This window comes from Prosopis cineraria, unplaced genomic scaffold, assembly GCF_029017545.1.
Source record: "Prosopis cineraria cultivar Desert tree isolate PC_DT_omini unplaced genomic scaffold, ASM2901754v1 PC6, whole genome shotgun sequence".
Taxonomy (NCBI): Eukaryota; Viridiplantae; Streptophyta; class Magnoliopsida; order Fabales; family Fabaceae; genus Prosopis; species Prosopis cineraria.
The window spans coordinates 5,990,076-6,012,388 of record NW_026555337.1 but is presented as its reverse complement, the minus strand read 5'-3'; the positions used below and the strand labels follow the sequence as shown (position 1 = coordinate 6,012,388).

The 22,313-nt window shown below is 28.7% G+C and overlaps 1 protein-coding gene across 2 annotated transcripts; it reads left to right on the top strand.

Annotated features, from left to right (window-relative positions):
- Nucleotides 1-16,977: 16,977 nt before the first annotated feature.
- Nucleotides 16,978-20,108, top strand: LOC129312800 (E3 ubiquitin-protein ligase RMA1H1). Of its 2 annotated transcripts, XM_054955527.1 has the most exons (3): nt 16,978-17,158; nt 17,269-17,715; nt 19,187-20,108. In XM_054955527.1, exon 3 carries the CDS (start codon nt 19,222-19,224, stop codon nt 20,017-20,019), a length of 798 nt encoding a protein of 265 aa, XP_054811502.1. In that variant the 5' UTR covers nt 16,978-17,158; nt 17,269-17,715; nt 19,187-19,221; the 3' UTR covers nt 20,020-20,108. The 2 variants fall into 2 exon arrangements, with proteins under 2 accessions (XP_054811502.1, XP_054811501.1); XM_054955526.1 differs by lacking the exon at nt 17,269-17,715 and having other exon boundaries at nt 16,980-17,158.
- The last annotated feature ends 2,205 nt before the right edge of the window (nt 20,109-22,313 follow it).

Here is a 22,313-nt window from a genome sequence, read left to right as displayed (position 1 = left end):
TTTTTTTAATTTGTTAAAATATGAATGAATTATTGATTAATTTTAAATGAGTTGTTGTTAAGGAAAATGTATTACATAAAAACAGAATAAAAAGGAATGGGACAATAATTGGGCGAAGAAAAAAATAAAAAGGAGCGATAGGTACAACCAAATTTGTTGACTCTAAAAAGAATTGAGAAGAAATGAAGATGGAATGACGAGTCAGTTATGACTTTGTTGCAATTGAGAAGAAAATTTGCTGATTATTCCGAAGGCTCAACATCTGAAAGCCTACTTTGGTTGAAAGATTGGTAAAATATCTTTCAATAGGATGACAGCTTGATCAATTTAATCTCAAACCACATGCATGTTCATGGACGGTAATGGGAAAGAATGCCGCAGATATTTGATAAAAGAGAAAGAGACTTGGCTTTTTTTCACTACCTCCCCTCTTCACTTCTTCTCCAGTTTCCATCTCAATCGTTGGATTTTTTTTAAATAAAAAAATAAATATAATAATAATTTTATAAAATATTAAATTTTAACCGTTTAAAAATAAATTCAGTAGTGGGATATAAAATAAAGAAAAAGTAAAGAATAGAAGAAGCGGAGAGAAGCTGAGTCCCAGAGAAATTACAAGCAATATGATGATGTTCCCAACACGATTAAACGACATGATCACCGCCCTCCGACTGATTATCGTTAATGATAAAAAGCAGTCGTACGACGATTCGTTCGGGTAGGTTTACAATTCCAACATCAACCACGAGCGCTTGATATTTTAATTATATTATCGAGTTTGTCAGACTTTTCTTAGTTGATCAAGTTTGAATTTGTGGTTGTGCCATGTGTTTCATTCTTGTTAGCATTTTCTAAGAAGCTTGAATAAATAAATGATGGGGGGCCCTTGAATTCTGGTATATCAATTAGAAGATGCGAAATCAGGGTCACTTTTAGAAGTTAGATTGGTTGCATTTTCTACAGCTGTAACTACAACACGCACCTTTCGTGGCTCTCGTATCGTATCGTATCAATCAATCATGGGGACCCAAAGTTCAGTCGTGGGAGCCCCCGAGAAACTCATCACGATAATCTATTTGGTAATTGTGGCATAGTTATTCATTCTGGTAATTCAATAATTTGGTAAGATTTTGTTTTTGTTGGAATTACGCAACCGTCCTTAGTGGGAACCGGCTAATTACATCAAATTAATGAGTAACAATTCTGTATATTCCAGTTTAATGAAATTTGATCAAAAATCAAGAATTCATTTTGAATTAATTACTAATTGAATCTAATTTAGGAAGTTTATCTCTACATTATTAATGTGAAATACTCTCCTTATTTTAAATTATAAAATATTTTAGACTAAATTTTACGTATCAATAAATTTCATTAAATACTATTGATAATATTATCTTTTTAAAATAAAAATATATTGAAAAGAGAAGTGATGAAAATTAATTATAGAGAGAGAAAGAATAATATTAAAATTGATGTATTTAATAAAACTTTAATCTACTTAAAATATTTTATATTTTGAGATAAAAAAATTTCTTAAAAATGTTCTATAATTTAAAATGGAGGGAGTCTTTCATTACAATAATTCTCTTCATTACGAGAGAAATTTATGATGATTGAAATTTTTCATTTTATAAGAGACTCATAGCAATGGTTGTTTGAGTGGATTAGGGAAAAACTTTTTTCGATGTTCGCTCTTCTCTCCCTCTTTTTCTCCCTCAAAGGTGCATTTGTCGTGCATTTTAGAAAGAATCTACGCCCAGCTTTGGCATGACTCTTGCTAACCCGAATTCATTTATGTTTTGGATATTTGTTCTATGTCCTTCAGTTTTTTGACACATCCTTCAATTTTTTATCTTCTGGATAGCTATTAAAAATAATATTGATGCGCCCATAAAAAATAAATTTGAAATTACACTGTCGGATCATTGCTGTGTCATGGTCATCCGATGGAATTTTATTCCCTCGTTTTTTGTCTTGTTCCTAAATATTGTCGCCCAAGAATCATTCTGGTCGGAGAGACACGTGTCTCCTATACATATATATAGATCCTTGACAATCATGCAAAAAATCATATACATTTGCACAGGTTATAATTAAAATTGGGTTTTTGCGATTGTTATTGGACTTCCTTTTATATACACGCAGGGTAAAATTACGCATGCATCGTATTCTATGTTCTGTTATATTTATTTATTCAAAAAGCTTTCAGATTCTAAAATTTTCGCTAGTGATTGTAATTTTAATTTAGACGCAAACACGCACGTGTCAAGACTCATTTTAGATGTGACGATTCTGACATGCGTGCATATTTGCTGGTAATTTTGATGAGTATTGTATGTATAGATAATCAAGAATTGAGAATAAGGATAAGACTTGAGAGTGTTTAAAAGGGAAACTTAAAGTGAAGGGGAAGAAAGGAACAAAAGAAAGTGTTAGCTTTGGGGACCACCTGCCGACCTTTTTGATGATTTCTGGGTTAAGAGGATAAGATTTGGTGATTAATTACTTTATTTATATGTGAACACTAACTAAATAATGCATCTGCGTAATGTAATAGCTTGGAACCCAAATGATTCTAATCGTGCCTCATGATCGATGGATATTCTAAAATTATCAATCTTTTTTGCCAGATAAAATTATCAACTAAATATTGCAAAATCGGCACTAATTATTTATTCATAAATTAATTGTCTGCATGATAGTATGTTTGTTTGTTTGTTTCTTTTTTAATTTTTTGGTTTTGTCTCTTCCTTTTGCTAATGATAATTAACTTCCCCCACATTAAGAATGTTGTTGAATCCATTCACAAAGTAAATATAAAAAACATAAGAAATGTAGTTATGTATAAAATCTACCGCACACAAATCCAAACCCTCGATACTTTCATACTATAAAAAAATTGAAAGAATATTTTTCTTTTTTGATGGCAGAAGAATATTTTTCTCCTGCTTGCCTATTTTGTTTTTATTTAAGAAAGTATTCCTTGTAATTAATTAATTATATTTTTCAAATTTGAGATTTATATTTTAAAAATTATTTTTAATACGTGGGTCTTATCCTATAAAAATTCCTCTACGTGACATGAGCTGGGCCCTCGTGTACTCGCCGGTTGCAAAGGTCAGATTAATTACACTAATTGAAAAAAATCAATATCACAATTGAAATCCTCTCAATAATCAATAATGGAGCATGCTGAATAATAGTAGGAGTATTGGTAGTAATAATTCAGAAGAAAAGATAGATGCCTCAATTTGTTTAAATGAAACAGAAAAAGGATTGAATGAAAAAAAAAAAACAGAAGTGATATATTGTTGGTAAATGAGCAAATTATTTTTTAAATTTTATGTCAACATGTCTAATAAAATCATAGGCGTACAAATTATTCTTTTAATTTTTAAAAACTATGCAATCTTATCCTAGCCATTAATAAAAACTAACTTTAATTGTTAATCGAATAAAAAAATGGCAGAAAATAATCAATTTTTGTCCCTTTTTATAATTATTGGGTCATTTTTTTATAATTTTTATATTATTTTCTGTCACTTTTTAATAAACTAATAGTTAAAGTTATCTAATGTTAACAAGAAGGGCTAAATTATATCATTTTCAAATGTTGAGAAGATAAATTGGACAATAAACCAGTTTATGGCTTACGGTGTTAATGAATTTAAAGTTTAGATAATAGTTTACTCATTTGTCTTGGTTTATTTACATCCCAATGTAAAAATTAATAACATAAATAATAATCATAAGTCATATCCTCTTAATAACCAATAATAATTGAGAAGGACAAAAGGACTGAAGACACGCTAGTTTCCCTTGAGTTTCGTCAAAGTTTCCGAGATCTAGCTTCTATTTTTTAAAAAATTATAATTTAATTTAATTTTTAAATTATTTTGGGATTTATATGAAAATAATTTTAAATTATTAATCTATCCCGGTACCATAAAATTCTTAATTTTTTTAATCAAGTTTCGGTTAAACGAATTCGGTTCAAATATGTTGAAATTTTGACTTGTTCTGGAACTTATCACTTTCTCGGTTCTTAATAGTGCTTCTAAATATAAGCCATTTTATATACGTCTTTTTGGGTATTTACTATGTCATTCTGGAAGGATAAATATTAGAACCTATTCAATTCGAAAACCATTTTAATATATAACAACTAACCTTGCTTGTCAGTTTATAATAACATGGTTAAAAATGAAAATAACTTTTATTTATTAGCATCATGTGAGTTAGTTTATAATATCTTTAAACATAGCCACATCAATCTACAAAAGCAGTTTAAAATTAATGACGGCACGTCATAATATACAAAAATAATAGAAAGAGATAGTTTGAGAAGGCTAGATGCCAGAGCCAGGCTTAGCTAGGTTCCAAATATGAATGGTGCAAACAAGAAGAATTTTTAACAACACAGGGCTAAACTTCCCAAGAATGGCAACGTTATTAAATTTTGAATAAAACTGATTTGGTGAACAAGTGAACGGAAATTACCAACTCATTTAGCCATTACTTTCAAGCATCTCAAGTAGTGGTGGAGGTTATTGTAGAGTAGGTTCAATGGATGATATCTTTTTAATGCCAGTTCATGTCATGCTAACTTTGCATTTAAGAGAGATTCGTGTAACGCTTCAACAAAGGACCATCCAAGTAATTAAAGGATGATATAATGTCATGTTTTGATCCATGAGAGAATTTAAATTTGAGTTTAAACCAAATCTCTCGTTTAGATATATGAAAGTTTATGAATTTAGCTTCAATTTAGATTTAGATATCCATGTTTTGACATAAATCATTTGTAATTTTAAATTTCTTTTAAATCCTAATCATTTAAAATTTCAACTACTTTATGGATTTAGCTTCAATTTAGATTTAGATTAGATATCCAAGTTTTGTTGTAAATCATTTGTAATTTTAATTTTTTTAAATCCTAATCGTTTAAAATTTCAACTACTTTGATCCTCTTGTTAATTATCTTCATATTTTTATTATCATTATCTCTGTTTCTCACATTTCCTCTCATCTCTTGTTCTCTTCGCTCACTTATTGAAAAATGGATGTTACTTTGAATCTTTCATTTTTGTTTTAAATCTCATTAAATTTTTTTATATAATCCAAATAAAAATTTTTAATATATAAATTTTTAATGTAAGATTTTAAATTTAAAATTCAAATCCAATTCAATCAAACCAAAACCTACTTCAATGTCATGGGATCTAGATTTTGTTTGTGAAGACTCTTCTTTTGATTGCGAAGGCAACGACTGACTTTTAAATTTTAAGAAAAATGACAGTTAAGTTGAAAAAAAATGATAGTTAAATCCTGACAATTTTTTTTTTAAAAAATTATTTGTAAATATCGATTTAAATAGATAAAAATTTAAAATTTTTAATTGTAAATAGGATATTTAAATTTTGAATATAACAAGTACTCATTATGTTAAAAGATGTAAGTTATTTTTAATTGAACACTTCCCAATAAAGCACTCCATTCATCTCAATTTATAAAATATTTTTAAATAAAATTTTACATACTAATAAACATATTTAAATACGTTGCCTCATCTTTTTAAAATAAAAATATAAAATTTTAAAAATACCTATTGTTTAATATATTGAAAAGAAAAGAGATAAAAATTAATTATGAAGAGAGAAAGGATAATATTAAAATTAATGCATTTAATAAAACCTTAATCTACTCAAAGTGTCTTATATTTTAAAACAGAAAAACTCCTTCAAAAGTGTCATATAATTTGGGACGGAGGTTTATCTTTTTATATTTACCCTTATTAAATACTCTATAATAAATATAAAGCCATTCATTAATAGGAGTACTTTTAAAAAAATACAATAATTACACCTCGAAAAATTAAAAATATTTTACATTTTTTTACATATAACTCCTTGAAAAATATCTTACATTTTTGAAAGGGAGAAGCAATTTGCAATTCAAATTCCTTCTTATAACTATTTGAATTGATATTTATGATTTATTTTACAAAATTTTTTATCAAAGACTTAATTATTATTAATTTATATGTTGGAACTTTATCATCATTCTCCCTTAATTTTAATAGGACAAGATTACAAGAAGAGCAACAAATAACTTTTTTTAAGTAGTTTTATTATATATACAAAAATTGAGAATTAAACTCCAAATCTTTTACTTAAGTTATACAACCCCCTTATTATTCACAAAAACTTGTGTTTGTAAATAGATGTTCATTATTAATGAGTCAATTAAGTTAGCATTGAGATGGAAGATACATAAAAATTACAATATATATAAAAAAACAAAATTTTAATAATATCATGTGATCAAAAAGTTAACAACAGGAAAATTTATTTAATCAAATATATCATAATTTCCAATTAACTAATATATTTATTAATTCAAATTAATCTAACTAAAATTAATCTTTTTATCAAACCTTTTCAATAAAAATTAATACACACGTTATCTCAAAAAGATATCTCTTCCCTTGATAGGATAATATTTATCGTTATTTAATTTTTATACAAACATTTTAGGAAATATTAAACGGGTAAAAAGTTGTAAAATTTAGTGAACAGTATAATGTATTCCCTTCAGTTCCATTTATAAGGCACATTTTAAAAAATTTATTTAATTTTGTTTATAAGTCACAGTGCAGCTTAGGTAATATTTAAAAAGTATTTTTAAAATTATTCTTCATAATAGAAAAAAAGTAATATTATATCATTTTTTAATTTGTTATATAGGGGTATATTTATAATTCAACACACTTTTATTCCTTATATTTTTTTTACATTGATATTGATAAGGTTAGTAAAAATGACTTATAAAAAAGACTAGAAGAATAATGGAGTATAAAAAAGAAAGGAAAAATATAACTTTAAGTCTCTCCACTTTACTCGAGTTTTGTTACAGATTCTTGCACTTCTTTTATATTCTAAATTCCTACACTTTTATTTTTTGATATTCTAAGTCTCTATAATACTATTCATAGAGGGATTTAGAACATCAAAAAATAAAAGTATAAGGATCTATAATATTGAAAAAAAGTATAGGGATTTATAACAAAATTTGAATAAAGTGCAGAAACTCAAAGTTATATTTTTTTCAAAAGGAAAATGATAACATAAATAATATAAATAATAGAACTGACTAATAAAAATATTATATTGTTCATTTATGTTCATTATCTTTTTTTTTTTTTATCAAAAGGGAAAAAAATGAAAGTCATCGAAATCGTTTTGCGATGCTTGTTGTCTAACTTCAGTGTATCCACCTCTTTAATTTCGAGTTTCAATTCAACAACAACGAATTTAACTTTGTCACGGCAAGCAAATAAATGTCTGTTGAAGGCATCTTATAATATTATTAATTAACAAATTTGGACTATTGAAAATACTTTTAAAATTAACTAGAGTAATTAGATAGGACGTTTAAAATTAAATTTTGTTTCTTGAAATATCATGATCTCACGGTCAATATTTGAAATGTCTGTTGAAGGCATCTTATAATATTATTAATTAACAAATTTAGACTGTTGAAAATACTTTTAAAATTAACTAGAGTAATTAGATTGGACGTTTAAAATTAAATTTTGTTTCTTGAAATATCATGATCTCACGGTCAATATTTGAGATGTTGATCTTTCGCCTGGATGTGCAACTCTCACTAAATTCAAGGAATAAAATGTGTGACCAGCGAAGGATGATATACATCTTATTGGCCGCCCTAATTATGATTACGATAAATTCATGGTTAAGAAACACAAAATAATTTGATTGCCAACATATAACTCAGTGTTTTATGTAACATGTTCGGTGAATTTAGCTAACACAGGCATGTTGAGAAAAAAATAAAACATTGGAAAGTAACCGATACAAGTAATAGCTTTTATTAAAATTGTTTCATTTTCTGCGTGTATCACGTTGACGTGTTTTTTTTTTTTGGCCGGCGTGTATCATGTTGTTGTTAAAGCAATGGAACCCAGGCACTTTTTTTAAACTGCTTAATTTCTGGAAACAAAACATGATGTTCATGTTTTATATAGTACTATTTTTTTAATAAAATGTTTTATAAAGTACTCAATCTAGTTGTTAATAAAAGGTAATTTTTTGTTGGCCAAAAAAAATAAAATGCAAATTTTGAAAGTTTTTTTTCGGTTTATTTATCATAGTTTGAATTCTTAGATTGCTGGCCAAAACAAATTCCTAAACACTAATTTACTATCAGTATGAGTAATTGTTAAAAAAGGGGGGTAATGCAAATTTTAGCCTCTTATATTTACATGAATTATTAATTTAGTCCCTTACATTTAATTTTAATCATTTCAGTTTTTAATGTTTTCTTTAGTTGTCATGCTAATTATCTAAATTTTAAAACACAAATCAGCTCTCAAAATATGATGATGTGTAAATTATATTGCTAACATGGATTTTGCATGTGGATACATCATAAATGAATACACATTATCTTTTTATATTCTTATTTTTTTAATTTCTATTTTTCCTTCTAATTTCTAATCGGGTTTACAAAAAGTTCCATGGAGACATCCTGTACGACAAAACATTATAGGGGAAAGCACTATCATAAAGCAGTGTGATCATTAATGAAATGGGGGGGGGGTCAAAAAAAAAAAATTTCATTGCCCCTTGATTTTTTTTTATTTTGTTTGTAAAAAATGAAAAAAATTAGCTTTAATATCTCATATTTTAGGTGATTTTAATTTTGGCCCCCCATATATGTATTCCTAGATTCATTATCGAGTGGGATGGTCAAAGGCGTTCGACGACACAAAAGTGAACTACAGCCTTTAACGATCACAATCCTCCTTTATTTCTTGATAAGTAGTTCAAGATCTCCATAATCATCAACACTCATCAAAATTAAAACTCAGTCGTAACAGAACACAATAAGGTGTAATATAACAAAAAAAAATTATGGAGAATTTGTCTGCATATTTGCCTTCATAGTCTCTCGGAGGAATATGAGTGACGCAAATTCAAATGCAAATACTTAGACCCAAAATATTTGCTTTTGGTTGGTCTATGATTTTGAACCAGAAATATTTTCAGTCAAGCTCCGATCCATCCATTAATTTGCTTCTTGGGTAACTCTGCTTGTTGATGAAGACAATCAAAATGATGAAGAAAGACGAGAAAACAGACTTGAAGAAGGATCAAAGGCAATGTTGATTTTCAATAGATAAACAATCTTTCATAAAATCAATGTTTATTTTCACTAGAAAAATTTATTTCGTTAATTACAGGAATAATTTATTTCAAATTTTGTAATTTTAGACATGATTGTTATATTTAATCAACGTTCTTTAATTATTTTCTATCATGTTTAAAATGGGATGGAATACATTAAAGGGGGGCACTGTGCATGAACTGAGCCAAAACAAAAAAATTTATGCGGAGTTGTTAACACGGGGCTGCGCCAGCATTAAATGGTATGCGAGGCACATCTGTCTGCGTGACTCTATCTATTTATAATTCTTACGTACTACACCCTTACCTTCTTTATCCCCTCCCCACGATTTATATTACACTCCTTCTGTTATTAAATACTCCCTTGAAATCAAGGCCATCTCCTTACACCAATTTCAAGAAACATCCATAATCACACAATAAGAAGCTAAAAGATCAATTTTAATCACATTTATAAAAAAACCAATCGATATATTAATTTTTTAGCCTATAAGGTTTTAAGAGATTATTTTAATATTATTTGTTTTGACATCCTGCTTATTGACTGTAGAAACTTTATGACTTTTGATATGATCTGATTTTAGTCTCCTTGTATAATTTTTTACTGCGACCATGTATTAAAAAAAAACTACTCCCTTAAAATAAAATATTGATAACTAATTTATAATTTATGAAAAATGTTAGTTAAACTTTTGAGGATGAATCATGAATCTCAACTCCAAAAGGTGGTTTAAAAAAATGCACAGAGAGCGCGTTAACATTGGCTTAAAGCTAAATCAGATCAGTTTGGCTAAAACACATTGGGAGCATTGGAAACCTACTTAATTTGCTAATCTGCATACATGCTTAGACAAGAGCCAATTTTTTTTCCCAGTGTCTATTTATATCAGTAAATCAAACATATATTTTTTGGCATGTATGCTTGGATGAATCTTTAGATATAATTTTTGGCACGTATGCTCACTTTTATTTGTTATAAAGTTAATATAATTATTTTCTATTCGAAAGTTTCAAAGATATTTTATGAATTCCGTGCATTTCAAATCATTTCAATAATATACAGCTTCTAACACAATAGATATGAAAAAAGTTTGATAATACTCTATTAACCTTTGCCGATATTATTACATCCACTGTATAACATAATTGATAATTTCATTTTTCTTCTTTAAATTAGAAAATGTATCCCTTAAATGGAATCCACGTAGCTCACAATATCTAGTTTTATTGTAATCAAATCTTATAAGACATATAATTATATATGATTTTGACGGAAGAAATTTGTAGGATAATTCTTCTAAAAATACACTATAAACATGAAACCGAAACAAAAAATATAATTATGTTGAATATATTATAAATACCAAAAAAGAACATTATTCCCATTTTCCGCATCAATTTATTTTAAATGAATCTTAACGTTCTTGAATTTATTTAACAAAGGAATGTTACTATTTTTTAAATATACCAAGTGTTAATATTTAATATGCTTCACTCGATTGTCTCATGTATAATCCATACAAAGCATGGGAGTCAATCTAGTTCGTAACTAATTCACAATTTATGAAAAATATTAATTAAAAATTTAATTTCTTAAAAAAATTTATATCTTTCTAATTTTATCATCATTAAATATCATATATATAAGTGCTTTAATAGTGATAATTAAAATTTCAATAATGCATTTTTTTCAAAAATAATAATAAATGAAAGTGGTATAGTTGAAAAATAATTACAAAAATTACTCAATATTTTATATTTTAGACTGAGTAAGATTTTTAAAAAATATCTTATATTACAGTTTAGAGAGAGTGATGAGGTAAAGTAGTTTTGGCTACTTCATAAAATTAGATAAATTGGTTATTTGTATTTATGTGAAAGAAAATTTTGACACTTTTTCAAAAATAAGCTTAACGTTGGCTTAACCCACATTCATATTGATAATTATTTTTTAATCTTAAAATTGATTGTTTATTGAGAGAATGATAGTTAAGTCTTAACAAAAAAATAGTAATAGTTAGGCCTCTGATTTTTTAAAAAAAAAATCAGTTACAAATATCAATTCAAAAGTTGTAAATTTGAAAGTTTCAATTGCCAATATTATATTTAAATTTTAAATATAATAGTTAGTTCGTAATTGATATTTTTGTTTATAACTATTTAAATTGATATTTGTAATTTATTTTACAATTTTTTTTGTCATAAACCTAACTATTATTAATTGATTCTCTTAAGATTTTATTATCATTCTCTCTTGTTTCTTCAAACTTGATTCTCATTATTGATCAAATTTAGAGGTTGAGTTCAAATGTCATTTTAAAATTAAATTTAAAACCATAATATTATATATCCATATTCTATAATACAAAATAAAATATTTTAAAATTTAAAATAAGGCAGAGTCAATGTCTATTCTAATTCTATAGATACCTTATCTCTCATCGACCAAATCTCTACTTATATACACCCCTATTCAAACATTATCAGAAACATCAGAGATCTCACCATGCCCAATTAGGAGATAACTTTTGAGTACGTCTACAGAGAAGTTAATAAATGCACTAACCTAATGGCACACAAGGCTTGAACGAAGAATTTTGATATTTATCTATTTCATAGTCTGCCTACTGATTGTTTAAGTCTTATGGCTTCTGATATTACCTGATTTCAGTTCTTGCACAGTTTTACTGTGGCCTTGTATTAAAAAAATTAAAATAAGGTGTCCAAAATTCTAAGTTCAAAATAAACATGCTGAAGTCTAAATTTAATCTAAAGACATAAAATTGCTCAATTTTTTTGGGATTAAAATGAATATATACAGTAAGTTGTTCAAATCTAAAGCCTTTTTTTTGGTTTTTTGGGGCTCAAACACATTGTTCTGTACCATAATATCTCAATTTTCATAACCCCAATATGAAAAATAAGTTTAAAAAAGCAATTTAATCCCATCAAACTTGACCCGTATTTTTTATTACAGAAACTTAAATTTTATATATTTAATATATTTTTTACTCAATCAAATTAAGACAAATAAATAGTAATATATTAATAATATTAATAATAAGGGTTTTAACTTTCATGGCTACGCCGTTACTCACAATGACGGTTAGATTCTTTCTTTTTTGTTAATCTTATTTTATTAACATATTTTATATTTTAAGGACAACAAATACTTTTAGAGTTAGAAAAATAGCATCCAAGGACTATTGTATAAAATTTATATCCTATAAGGACCGAATGATTTAATAATAGCACTGCAACCTTTTGGTGTTTCTGACATATTAATTTTATAGGTGAAAGACTGAAATATCTCTCATAGTTTTTTTTTTAAATCTCACCGTTGTCGATGCCATCTGTCAGACTATCGCCGGCATTCGAACCACCATCAGTGGCGAGATCGCCGGAGCCCCTCCTACTGTCATGGTTGTTGGCGGCCATTTATTGGAGCTGGCAATATTTTAGTTAATAACTAAGGTTTTTAGGTGGCTAAAGGTGTATTTGATCCCATGACCCTTGGCTACCAAAAAAGTTTGATAGCCAAGCCCTTTAATATATATATGGCAACAAAAAATTATAAGTAGCAAACTAAGTACAAAATCACTTTCATGTAATAACCTAATGTGTGTTGTTAATTTCTAAATAGAACTTGTTATTTTTGAATGTTACTTGTTAATCTGACATGAATAATTATAAATTGAAGGCTTTAAAATTTTACTCATTTTACTTGTTAAATGTCCCAATGTATTATTGTCAATCACGAATAGATTGTTATTAAAATCAAATGGATACTTGTTAGAAAAATTGAAAGGAAGGATTAGTATGTGTTAATCATTCATGAATAAGTATCCATTTGATTTTGATGACAACATATTCATGATTGACGATAACACATGGGAACGTTTAACAAGTAAAATGAGTGAAAAATGAGTGAAATTTTCAAGCCCCTAATTTTTAATTGCCTATGTCAGATCAACAAGTGACATTTGTAAAATAATAACAATTCATTTAAAATTAACAAGAATCTATTATAGTTTTAACAAATTAGAAAAAATGATAGGAAAAATTTAGTTGTATGTGTTATTCATTTATTAACAAGTATCTATCAATCTATTTGTGATTACAATAATACATGGGGGTGTTTGAGTGAAGTTTTAAAGCCTCAAATTATAATTGTCCATGTCAAATTAACAAGTAATATTTGTAAAATAATAATAATTCATTTGAAATTAACATGAATCTATTATGATTTTAACAAGTTAAAAAAATAATAAGAAGGATTTAGTTGTACATGTTAGTCATTCACTGACAAGTATCTGTTTAATTTTGACAACAATCTATTCGTAATTGACAATAATACATTAGACGTTTAACAAGTAAAATGAGTGAAGTTTTTAGGGAGAATGACAATTAAGGACCTCTTAAGAACATTAATCCCAATTATAGATTGTGAAATTTTAAAATCATAGTTAAGGACTATGGTCTTTAATTGTGATAAAAAAATGTAATTTGTGAAGTAGGATTCACTAATGCGATTTGAAAATTCACTAACCCAACTTAAGAAAATTACTAACGTATATTGTAAAAACATGAAACCCCACTTGAAAATGAAATGTTTAACAAAAAAGCGCCACTCGAGAATTTACTAATTAGACTTGAAAAAATTTATAATGTATATTGTGAAAAAATGAAACACTACTTGAGAATCATTAATAAAAAGTGACTTGTCCAAATTGATATTTTTTATTAAACAATTGATTCCTAAGTAAAGTTTTATATTTTCACAATATACGTTAGAAATTTTTTTAAGTCAAGTTAGTGAATTCTCAAATGGTGCTTTTTGTTAAACAATTGATTTCTAAGTGGGGTTTCATGTTTTCACAATATACGTTACAAATTTTTTTAAGTTGAGTTAGTGAATTTTTAAGTGGCAATAATGAATTCCACCTTACAAACTACATTTTTTTTATCACAATTAAGGACCATAGTCCTTAACTGAAATTTTAAAATTTCACGTTCTGTAATTGGAATTAGTGTTCTTAGAAGGTCTTTAATTGTCATTCTCCCAAGTTTTAAAGCCCTCAATTGTAATTGTCTATGTTAGATTAACAAGTAATATTTATAAAATAATAATAATTTATTTAAAATTAACATGAATCTATTATGATTTTAACAAGTTAGAAAAAATGATAGGGAGGGTTTAGTTGTATGTGTTATTTATTCATTGACAAGTATCTGTTTAGTTTTGACAACAACCTATTTGCTATTAACAACAATACATTAGCACGTTTAACAAGTAAAATGAGTGAAGTTGTGAAGCCCTCAATTTATAATTGTTTATGTCAAATTAACAAGTGACATTTAAAAAATAACAATAATTAATTTAAAATTAACAAGAATCTATTATGATTTTAACAAGTTAGAAAAAAATGATAGGAAGGGTTTAGTTGTACGTATTAGTCATTTACTGACAAGTATCCGTTTGATTTTGACAATAATTTATTCGTGATTGACAACAATAATTACACGTTTAACAAGTAAAATGAGTAAAGTTTTGAAGCTCCTAATTTGTAATTGTCCATATCATATTAACAAGTGACATTCGTAAAATAATAATTTTCATTTAAAAATTAACAACACATATTAGGTTATTACATGAAAGTGATTTTATGCTTGGTTTACTATTTATAATTTTTTTGCTATATATATATATATATATTAAAGGGTTTGATGGCTTAGTGGCCATCAAGTTTTTTAAGTGGCTAAGGATCATGAGATCAAACTCACCCTTAGCTATCTGAAAAAACCTCAATTCTCGAAATAAAATGTTGTTGGCATAGGAGCTCTAGAGATAGACCACCAGTAATAGGGGCTTCGGCGACCTCGCTGTTGGTGGTGGTTCAACAGCCGGCAACGATAGGGGTTTCCTTTTTTTCAAACTATGAAGGGCATTTTAGTATTTTTGCCTATGGAGTTAATATTTCACAATGACTAAAGGATTGCAATGAGAGTATGAAAAAATTTAATTCTTGTGTAATATAAATATTGTATAGTGATCTTTGAATGCTATTTTTCCTTTAAAGTTGTCATATATATATATATATATATATTTATTTATTTATTTATTTTGGGTATCTATTTATTCACACCTAATACGTCTCATATCTTCAGCAATAAGTTACAATTTGGCGGCATTCATGGTGGCAGCCACGTTTTGCTCATTTCATGAAAGGAACTTAGGAATCAAGCTTCAATTTTTTTTTTTTGGGCCAAAACAAGACAACTTCAATTAATAATTCATAGTAAGTTACAGTTGACTTGCTCCATTTCTTTTTTATTTTGAACTTCGCCATAAAGGGTTTGAATTCCAATTTCCAATTTATTAAATTATTATTCATAGATTTTTATTAAATCATTATTTTATAATACATACATTTGGAAAACCAGCCTCAATAAAAAATGTCTTAGTTGAAGGAGGATTTGGTTATGATTGATACTTTAAAACACAATATAATACTTAAAAATAATGAGTCATTTGTGGAAGAAAATGGCTTACGAATCAATCTGTGTTTTTTGGGCTAACTATTTTGTCCTTTAAATTTTTTTCTTAATTATTAATCTTGTTCTTAAACTTTAATTCATAACAATTCGATCCATTTTTTTAAGTCCGTATAATTTTTTAACTTGTCTATCTCAACCTCGTAAATCCTTGATTTAATTTTTGCCTAGTTAAAGTTTATACACTAAATCAATATATAAGTGAAAAGAAGTTTAAGTACTAAAAGTTATATTATTTTATTATTACTAATTTTTTTTTGGGCCAGACAGTTTTTTCAATTTTACTATTATTACTATTATACCAATATTTTTATCTATGAAGAGGATGTGATCTCAACAAGTTTTTAGTGAAAAATAAAATAAACATAATTTTTTAAGGGGTGCAACATAAGGATTTTTCAGGAGGCACTCATTCTAATATTATTTTCGCCCAAGCATGCTTAATTGTGGAGTTTTGATGGAATCCTGTACATTTGTATTGGTATGATCACACCCAATAAACATAATTTTTTTTTTTTTTACATCTCATTGTTTCCATCCAAAACCCCAATTCCAAATAGTAAAAATATTTGGATTTTAATTTTTGATGGACTGAAAAGCATCTTGAGCTTTTAATTTCTCATTCTATATTTGCAATTTACATGTACAATAAAACATATGCAAATAATATAATGAATTAAGATTTGAATTTTTGCTAGGAGTAATGCTTACATCTAATATTCAACCATGTTTTGAATATAATTATTTTCAATATGAAAATATTAAAAGAACATGCAAACAAATATATATCCTAAGTTTATCCCTTAGGAAAGAATCATTCAAACAAAAAGTAAAGTACTCTATCTGGGTAGAAAAAATGGAGTTGAGGTATTTCATATAAATCAATAAGTCGACATAATTATTGTTGTTTGGCCAAGTTATAATTCAATACGATTGCCTTTAGCTGATCAGATTTTCTGAAATCATTTCATGAAAAATGTACTAAAATTAAACCCACCTGATACATACCGTCAGAATCAAGTAGACTCCCATTACCCATATGGCCTCATGTCCGTTTCTTTCTCAATCCGTCTGAGTTAGCTTCCCAGCATCCTATCCCGCCCATAACCACGCATTCCATCTCCACTAAAAGATCCAAACATGATAATAATATAAGCCATGTTTAGATAATAAAATAAAAGTATTATTATTATTGAAAATAAAGAGGGTGTAGTTGGGCAGGTAGCCAATTTTGGCCGTCTCCTTTAATTCTTATTTTATTGATCCGCTTCCCTTCTTCACTCATCATCTTCTCTTTTCTCTCATTCCTGCGGTTTCAGTCGTCGAAGCTTCTGCCTTTCTTTTGATTTCAGAGCTTTCAGCCTTCGACTAGACTCCTTCCCCATCAATCTGTAAGTATTCAGAATCCTTTATCTGGCCCTGTCATTGAGATACATAGTAAGAAGTGTAATTTGATGGTAACTTTTCTTCTATTACTTTTCTTTTATGCTTACCCTTTCAGCTCGCCCTTCTGGGTTCATCTGCGTGTCGGAATTTTCAATCAAGGAATTGTTCTTCTTTCGTTATTTTCGTAGAAAGCTTGGCCTTTAATGGAAGGAAACAACCCACTGCATTCTGATCCAGTTTTCTCTTTTTTCCCATTAAAGTCTATAGCTTGCCAAGCTGATAAGTTTGGTCGTGGTTTAATAGGAAAATTTTTCTGGACAAAAAGTTTTGTTTTTTGCTATTTGAGGTTTCCTAGGATTGATGTTTTCTTTTTGGCTTCTTTCCTTTCCGGGGTGTAGTCAAACACTTCTCCGTTCTTGAAGTTTTAAAATCCCTCCGTTAATTTGATTCTGGTTGTGGAAATCTCGAACCGGCCCGGCCCTTCTCCTCCGACATGGAGGTTTCTGGGTTCCCCCTCCTTCTCTTTTCTGTAAAAATGATATTCAGAAGATTATTTTTTGAGGTAATTTAGTTAGGCAATTCTGAGTATCTCTATTATATTCATTTTTCTCAACTCAGATTCGTTTCTTAGCAAAACTTTTCATTTGGCGATATTAAAAAAGATTGTGCAAGTGATGAATAACCGGACATTGATAACTAATGAAGACTGTTAATGTAGTTAACCCGGCAGATAGATAGATAGAAAAAACAGCCTTTTTTATTTGTCAAAAAAAGGTTGGAAGTTTTGTTGGGGTTAATTTTCAAGTTCTCCCTGGAGAGTTTAGATTCAACAGAAAATAACCAGTGTTCCTTTAGCTTATTGTGAGCTTAAATTCCGAAAAAACTGTGGATCTAATTATGGGATTACACTCTATCTTAAAAAATAAGTCACGATGATTGATTAAAGATTGAGTCATGTACACTCCTTGCAGATATCTAGGAACATAATGATCCCGATTGAAATTTATGAACCTTTTATGAAAATTAGTTCAGTGGATGCTATATTCTCTCGCTTATGCATGGAGATGATGAAGCTTGACATTGCTGAGATTGTGGCTTTTGGTTTCTTTTGACATAACCAGTTGCTTTTCTTAGAGAGAGTTGGTATATCATTGTCTAGCTCGTCTTTGTTTGGAAAACTTCTTCTCTTCCACTCATAATTGTTTCTTACATAATATACTGACTTCTAGGTTTTGTAAACTTAACTTTATTAGGTGGATTTTCTCATTATAGCTTCATCCTTGAAACTGTTTTGGTAGTTTTGTTGGGCAGTATGTTTTAGGTGGGTCCTCCCTCCCTTGTTCTGGAAATCAAGTAAATGTAAACCTTGACTAGGCAACTAACATATTTAATATCTGTAATATATCTGGACCGAAACAGATAGCAGGCTCTATTAAATGAAATCCTGCATACACTGCAGTTATTTATTACCAGAAACAGCATAAATTTAGTTAGGCAACCTTGAGATTTGAATTGACTGGCAATTTGATGAGAAATTTGAAGCTCATACTGCTTGTGTCAAAACAATTTAGCACCATTATTGTTAGATCATGTTTGCCAACTCTTCACTTGTCAAGGAACGTTGAAACTCTTCATTTTCTGTGAACGTCAGCAGTGTTGTAATATCGCAATTCAAACATTTAGGTTTCATCGCACAAGGTTTAGTATTTTATATTGAACACCAATTTTATAGAAAGTTTTACTCAAAATGGTCAATTATGAATGTCCAATTCTATAATGGTTGAAAATGAGCAAACGTTGGATGATTGAACTTTGTCCATAAATGTGCTTTGTGAACGGTGTATTCACCAGCTTAAGTTTCTATATGAAGCGATCTTTCTCAGCTAGAAATAAACTAACTGCTATACCTTGGTTCTGATTTTGTAGATGAATTTTTGAACATTTTATCCGACATTGTACTTGTGAATGTATAGTTATTCTGTCATCAGGGACACCCATGATTCTTACATTGTATATATACTTGTGCTTTTCAGATTAGCACCCAAAAGATCACATTGTAAACCCAAATATGGCTGCCCTTGATCAGTATTTTGAGGAGGCTGTGTCCCAAACCGATTCCTTTGGTGAAGATAACTCTTACCCGGAAAAGTGGGAATCTGGGACAGATTCCACTGCAGGTTCTGAGAGAAATGACTCTAATGGCTTTGATTGCAATATCTGCTTGGACTCTGTGCAAGATCCAGTGGTCACTCTTTGTGGTCATCTCTACTGCTGGCCCTGCATTTACAAATGGCTCCATTTTAACAGTATCTCCTCTGAAGAAAACGACGAAGAACAGAGTCCCCAGTGTCCAGTATGCAAAACAGAAGTTTCCCAATCCTCACTCGTTCCACTCTATGGCCGAGGCCAAACCACAAAACCTTCCAAAGGTAAGTCCCACCATGTGGGGAATATGATTCCACAAAGACCACATGGACCTTTGTCCATGGTTGATCCTCGAAGATCATTTAGTGCTACTACTAGTGCAGTTCCCCAACCCTCTTCCCAATTTTATCATGGCCGTTATCCTTATTATCATCCTCAACAGTTCAACTCGATCCCAAGCAGTTCCACCTCAGGAATGCTTGGCATGGATGGTGCGCTCAGAAACGCATTTGATTCATGGATTGGGGTGTTCGGCGAGATGATATATGCGAGAGTGTTTGGGAACCAGGTGACAGACGTATACGCTTACCCTAATGCATATAATCTGGCAGGGAACAGTAATCCAACGATCAGAAGACATTTGATGCAAGCTGATAGGCGACTGAATAGAATCTGCCTTTTCTTGCTTTGTTCTTTAGTTTTGTGTCTTCTTTTATTCTGACGGCCATTTTACTTTCTCCTTGTGTAATGCATACGTTCTTGTAAAGAATACATATTTACATGCATCATTCGAATCCAGTCTTATGATCATATTTTAGAGTTGCATATCAATGCTGAAATAAATTATATATATGTTGGAAATTCTATGTTTTAAGATAAAAAAGAGAACTATTTGTATATCCTTGTATAGGATTTGAATATTTATATTTCAACTTCTTTAAGCTATACAAAAATGGAGAAAAAGAAAAAAGATTGAAGTTCTTCTTACCCAACTTGCATGACAAAGAAAGAAAATGACTTATAATGGTGTGGGGGCAACGCGTGAGAAGACCAAAAACAGATGCATAGATTCTGCTATTGGCTGCTTTGCCTGATTTTCTTTGGTGGTGGACTTTCGTGACCTATCTCTTGAAGTGTGTTTTGGCCCGAATTCTAAGTTACATAAAGATCTTCATTTTCCTTTGGAGAAGATGATGGGATTGGAAAAACAGAAAGCAGCTATCAGGTGAGTCAGATAGAAAGTTAAGAATATTACCGGGAACATATGTTTGGACAAAATTAGGTTGTTGATTGGAGTTGATGATGATGGGGAACCTGCTAGTGAGGATGAGATACCACATGGGCGTTGCTAGTCCAAGAAGATAGGATGATTGATAGATAATGCTTCATGGCTTTTTATTCACTGTTTTTTTTTAATACAAAGCTACAGAAAACTCATGTGAGAGAAGAGTATAAATAGATCATATCAGATTTCAAGTGAGATCTGCATTGCAACAGTAGATAATTAAAAATGATGAGGTTTAAATTATCTTGAGAGGTCTGGTGAGCAAAAAAGTTAGCGCATTTAGTCGCTTCCCTAAATGTGTGGTCGAAAATAATGGTCCAATCTCTTATGACAAATTCTTTAATTTTGTTGATAGTTTCAGAGAGGGAATGATTGTCAGAAAGATTATGTTGAATGAGTGAGAGGGCTTCCATAAAGTCAAAATGTATGTTGATATCTTTACCAAAAAAATAAATGCATGTTGATATTAGAAACTCGCGTGTTTCAACGAAGTTGAAGTCCTTCTAAAATAGCTAAAAGTTTAGCCGTAATGCTGGATTGATAACTAAAATATTTAGGAAAACCTTTGATTCAATTACGTTTATTCACTATCTTCACATTTGATGTAAATTTGGAAGGCGGCAAAAGATTATATTTTAGATTATTTGGATCTTTTTAAATTTTTATCATTACTTTTAAAATTAATGATTTAAAAAATATGTATTTTATGTTTTATTTTAAAATTGAGAAAAATTTCTATGATTGAAATTTACTTTAAGCATCAAGTTCTGAAAAATAAAAATCTGTTCACAAGGAAGTTACTATACCTTGAAATTAAAAGATATTGTAATAAAAATTTGGTTTTAAAATCAATAAATTTATTTTTATTGAATTTTTTACCCTGGCTTTTATTGAACTTTTAAACTCATAATATTTGAATTCATTCTCATCCACACAACCACAAAGTAATGTTGAATTTAAACTGTGGGCACTCGCTAGAGTATGGAACAAGTCTTCAAGCTGATAGAGGACGCTCCGTCGTGCTGTCAAGGAACATTTACACCTTCAACCTGATGCTTGCCGGTTGTTTCCAAAAAAAAAAAAAAAAAAAGAGTAATGCTGAATTTCAATGCATATAAAAAAGTAATATTAAAATTAACTATTATTCCCTCCATTCAAAAATTTAAAACATTCTTAATCGAATCTTACCTCTCAATAAAGTAGTTATCTACTTTTAAACTAAATTTATTTTTTATATTTACCTTTATTAAACACTTTACAATAAATATAAAGTCATTATCAATAAGGATACTTAAAAAAAAAACAATGATTAAACTCCAAAAGACTAAAAATGCCTTACATTTTTAAACATCCAACTCTTTAAAAAATATTTTACATTTTTAAACGAAAAGAGTATTATGTTATCTCATAATTAGATAATTCTTTCCAATAAAATCACTTTTGAAATGTCTTATTAAGAGACTCATTCTAGTATTGATAAAAATAAGTCTAATTATAATTAGTTATGTTTTCTTAATCTATATTTGTATGATAGAGAATAGATATTATAATTAACGGATCTATTAAAATATAAAAATATTAACCTCAGAAAGTATCAGTCACCACTATTTATTAGGTTGATCCCTGGTTTTCTCTCATAATGGCCCATCCTGGTCTACAAGAGTTGAACTACATAATAACAGAATCCATGTTTATCTGAAGCCTTCACAAGTAAGAGCAATGGCCATAAC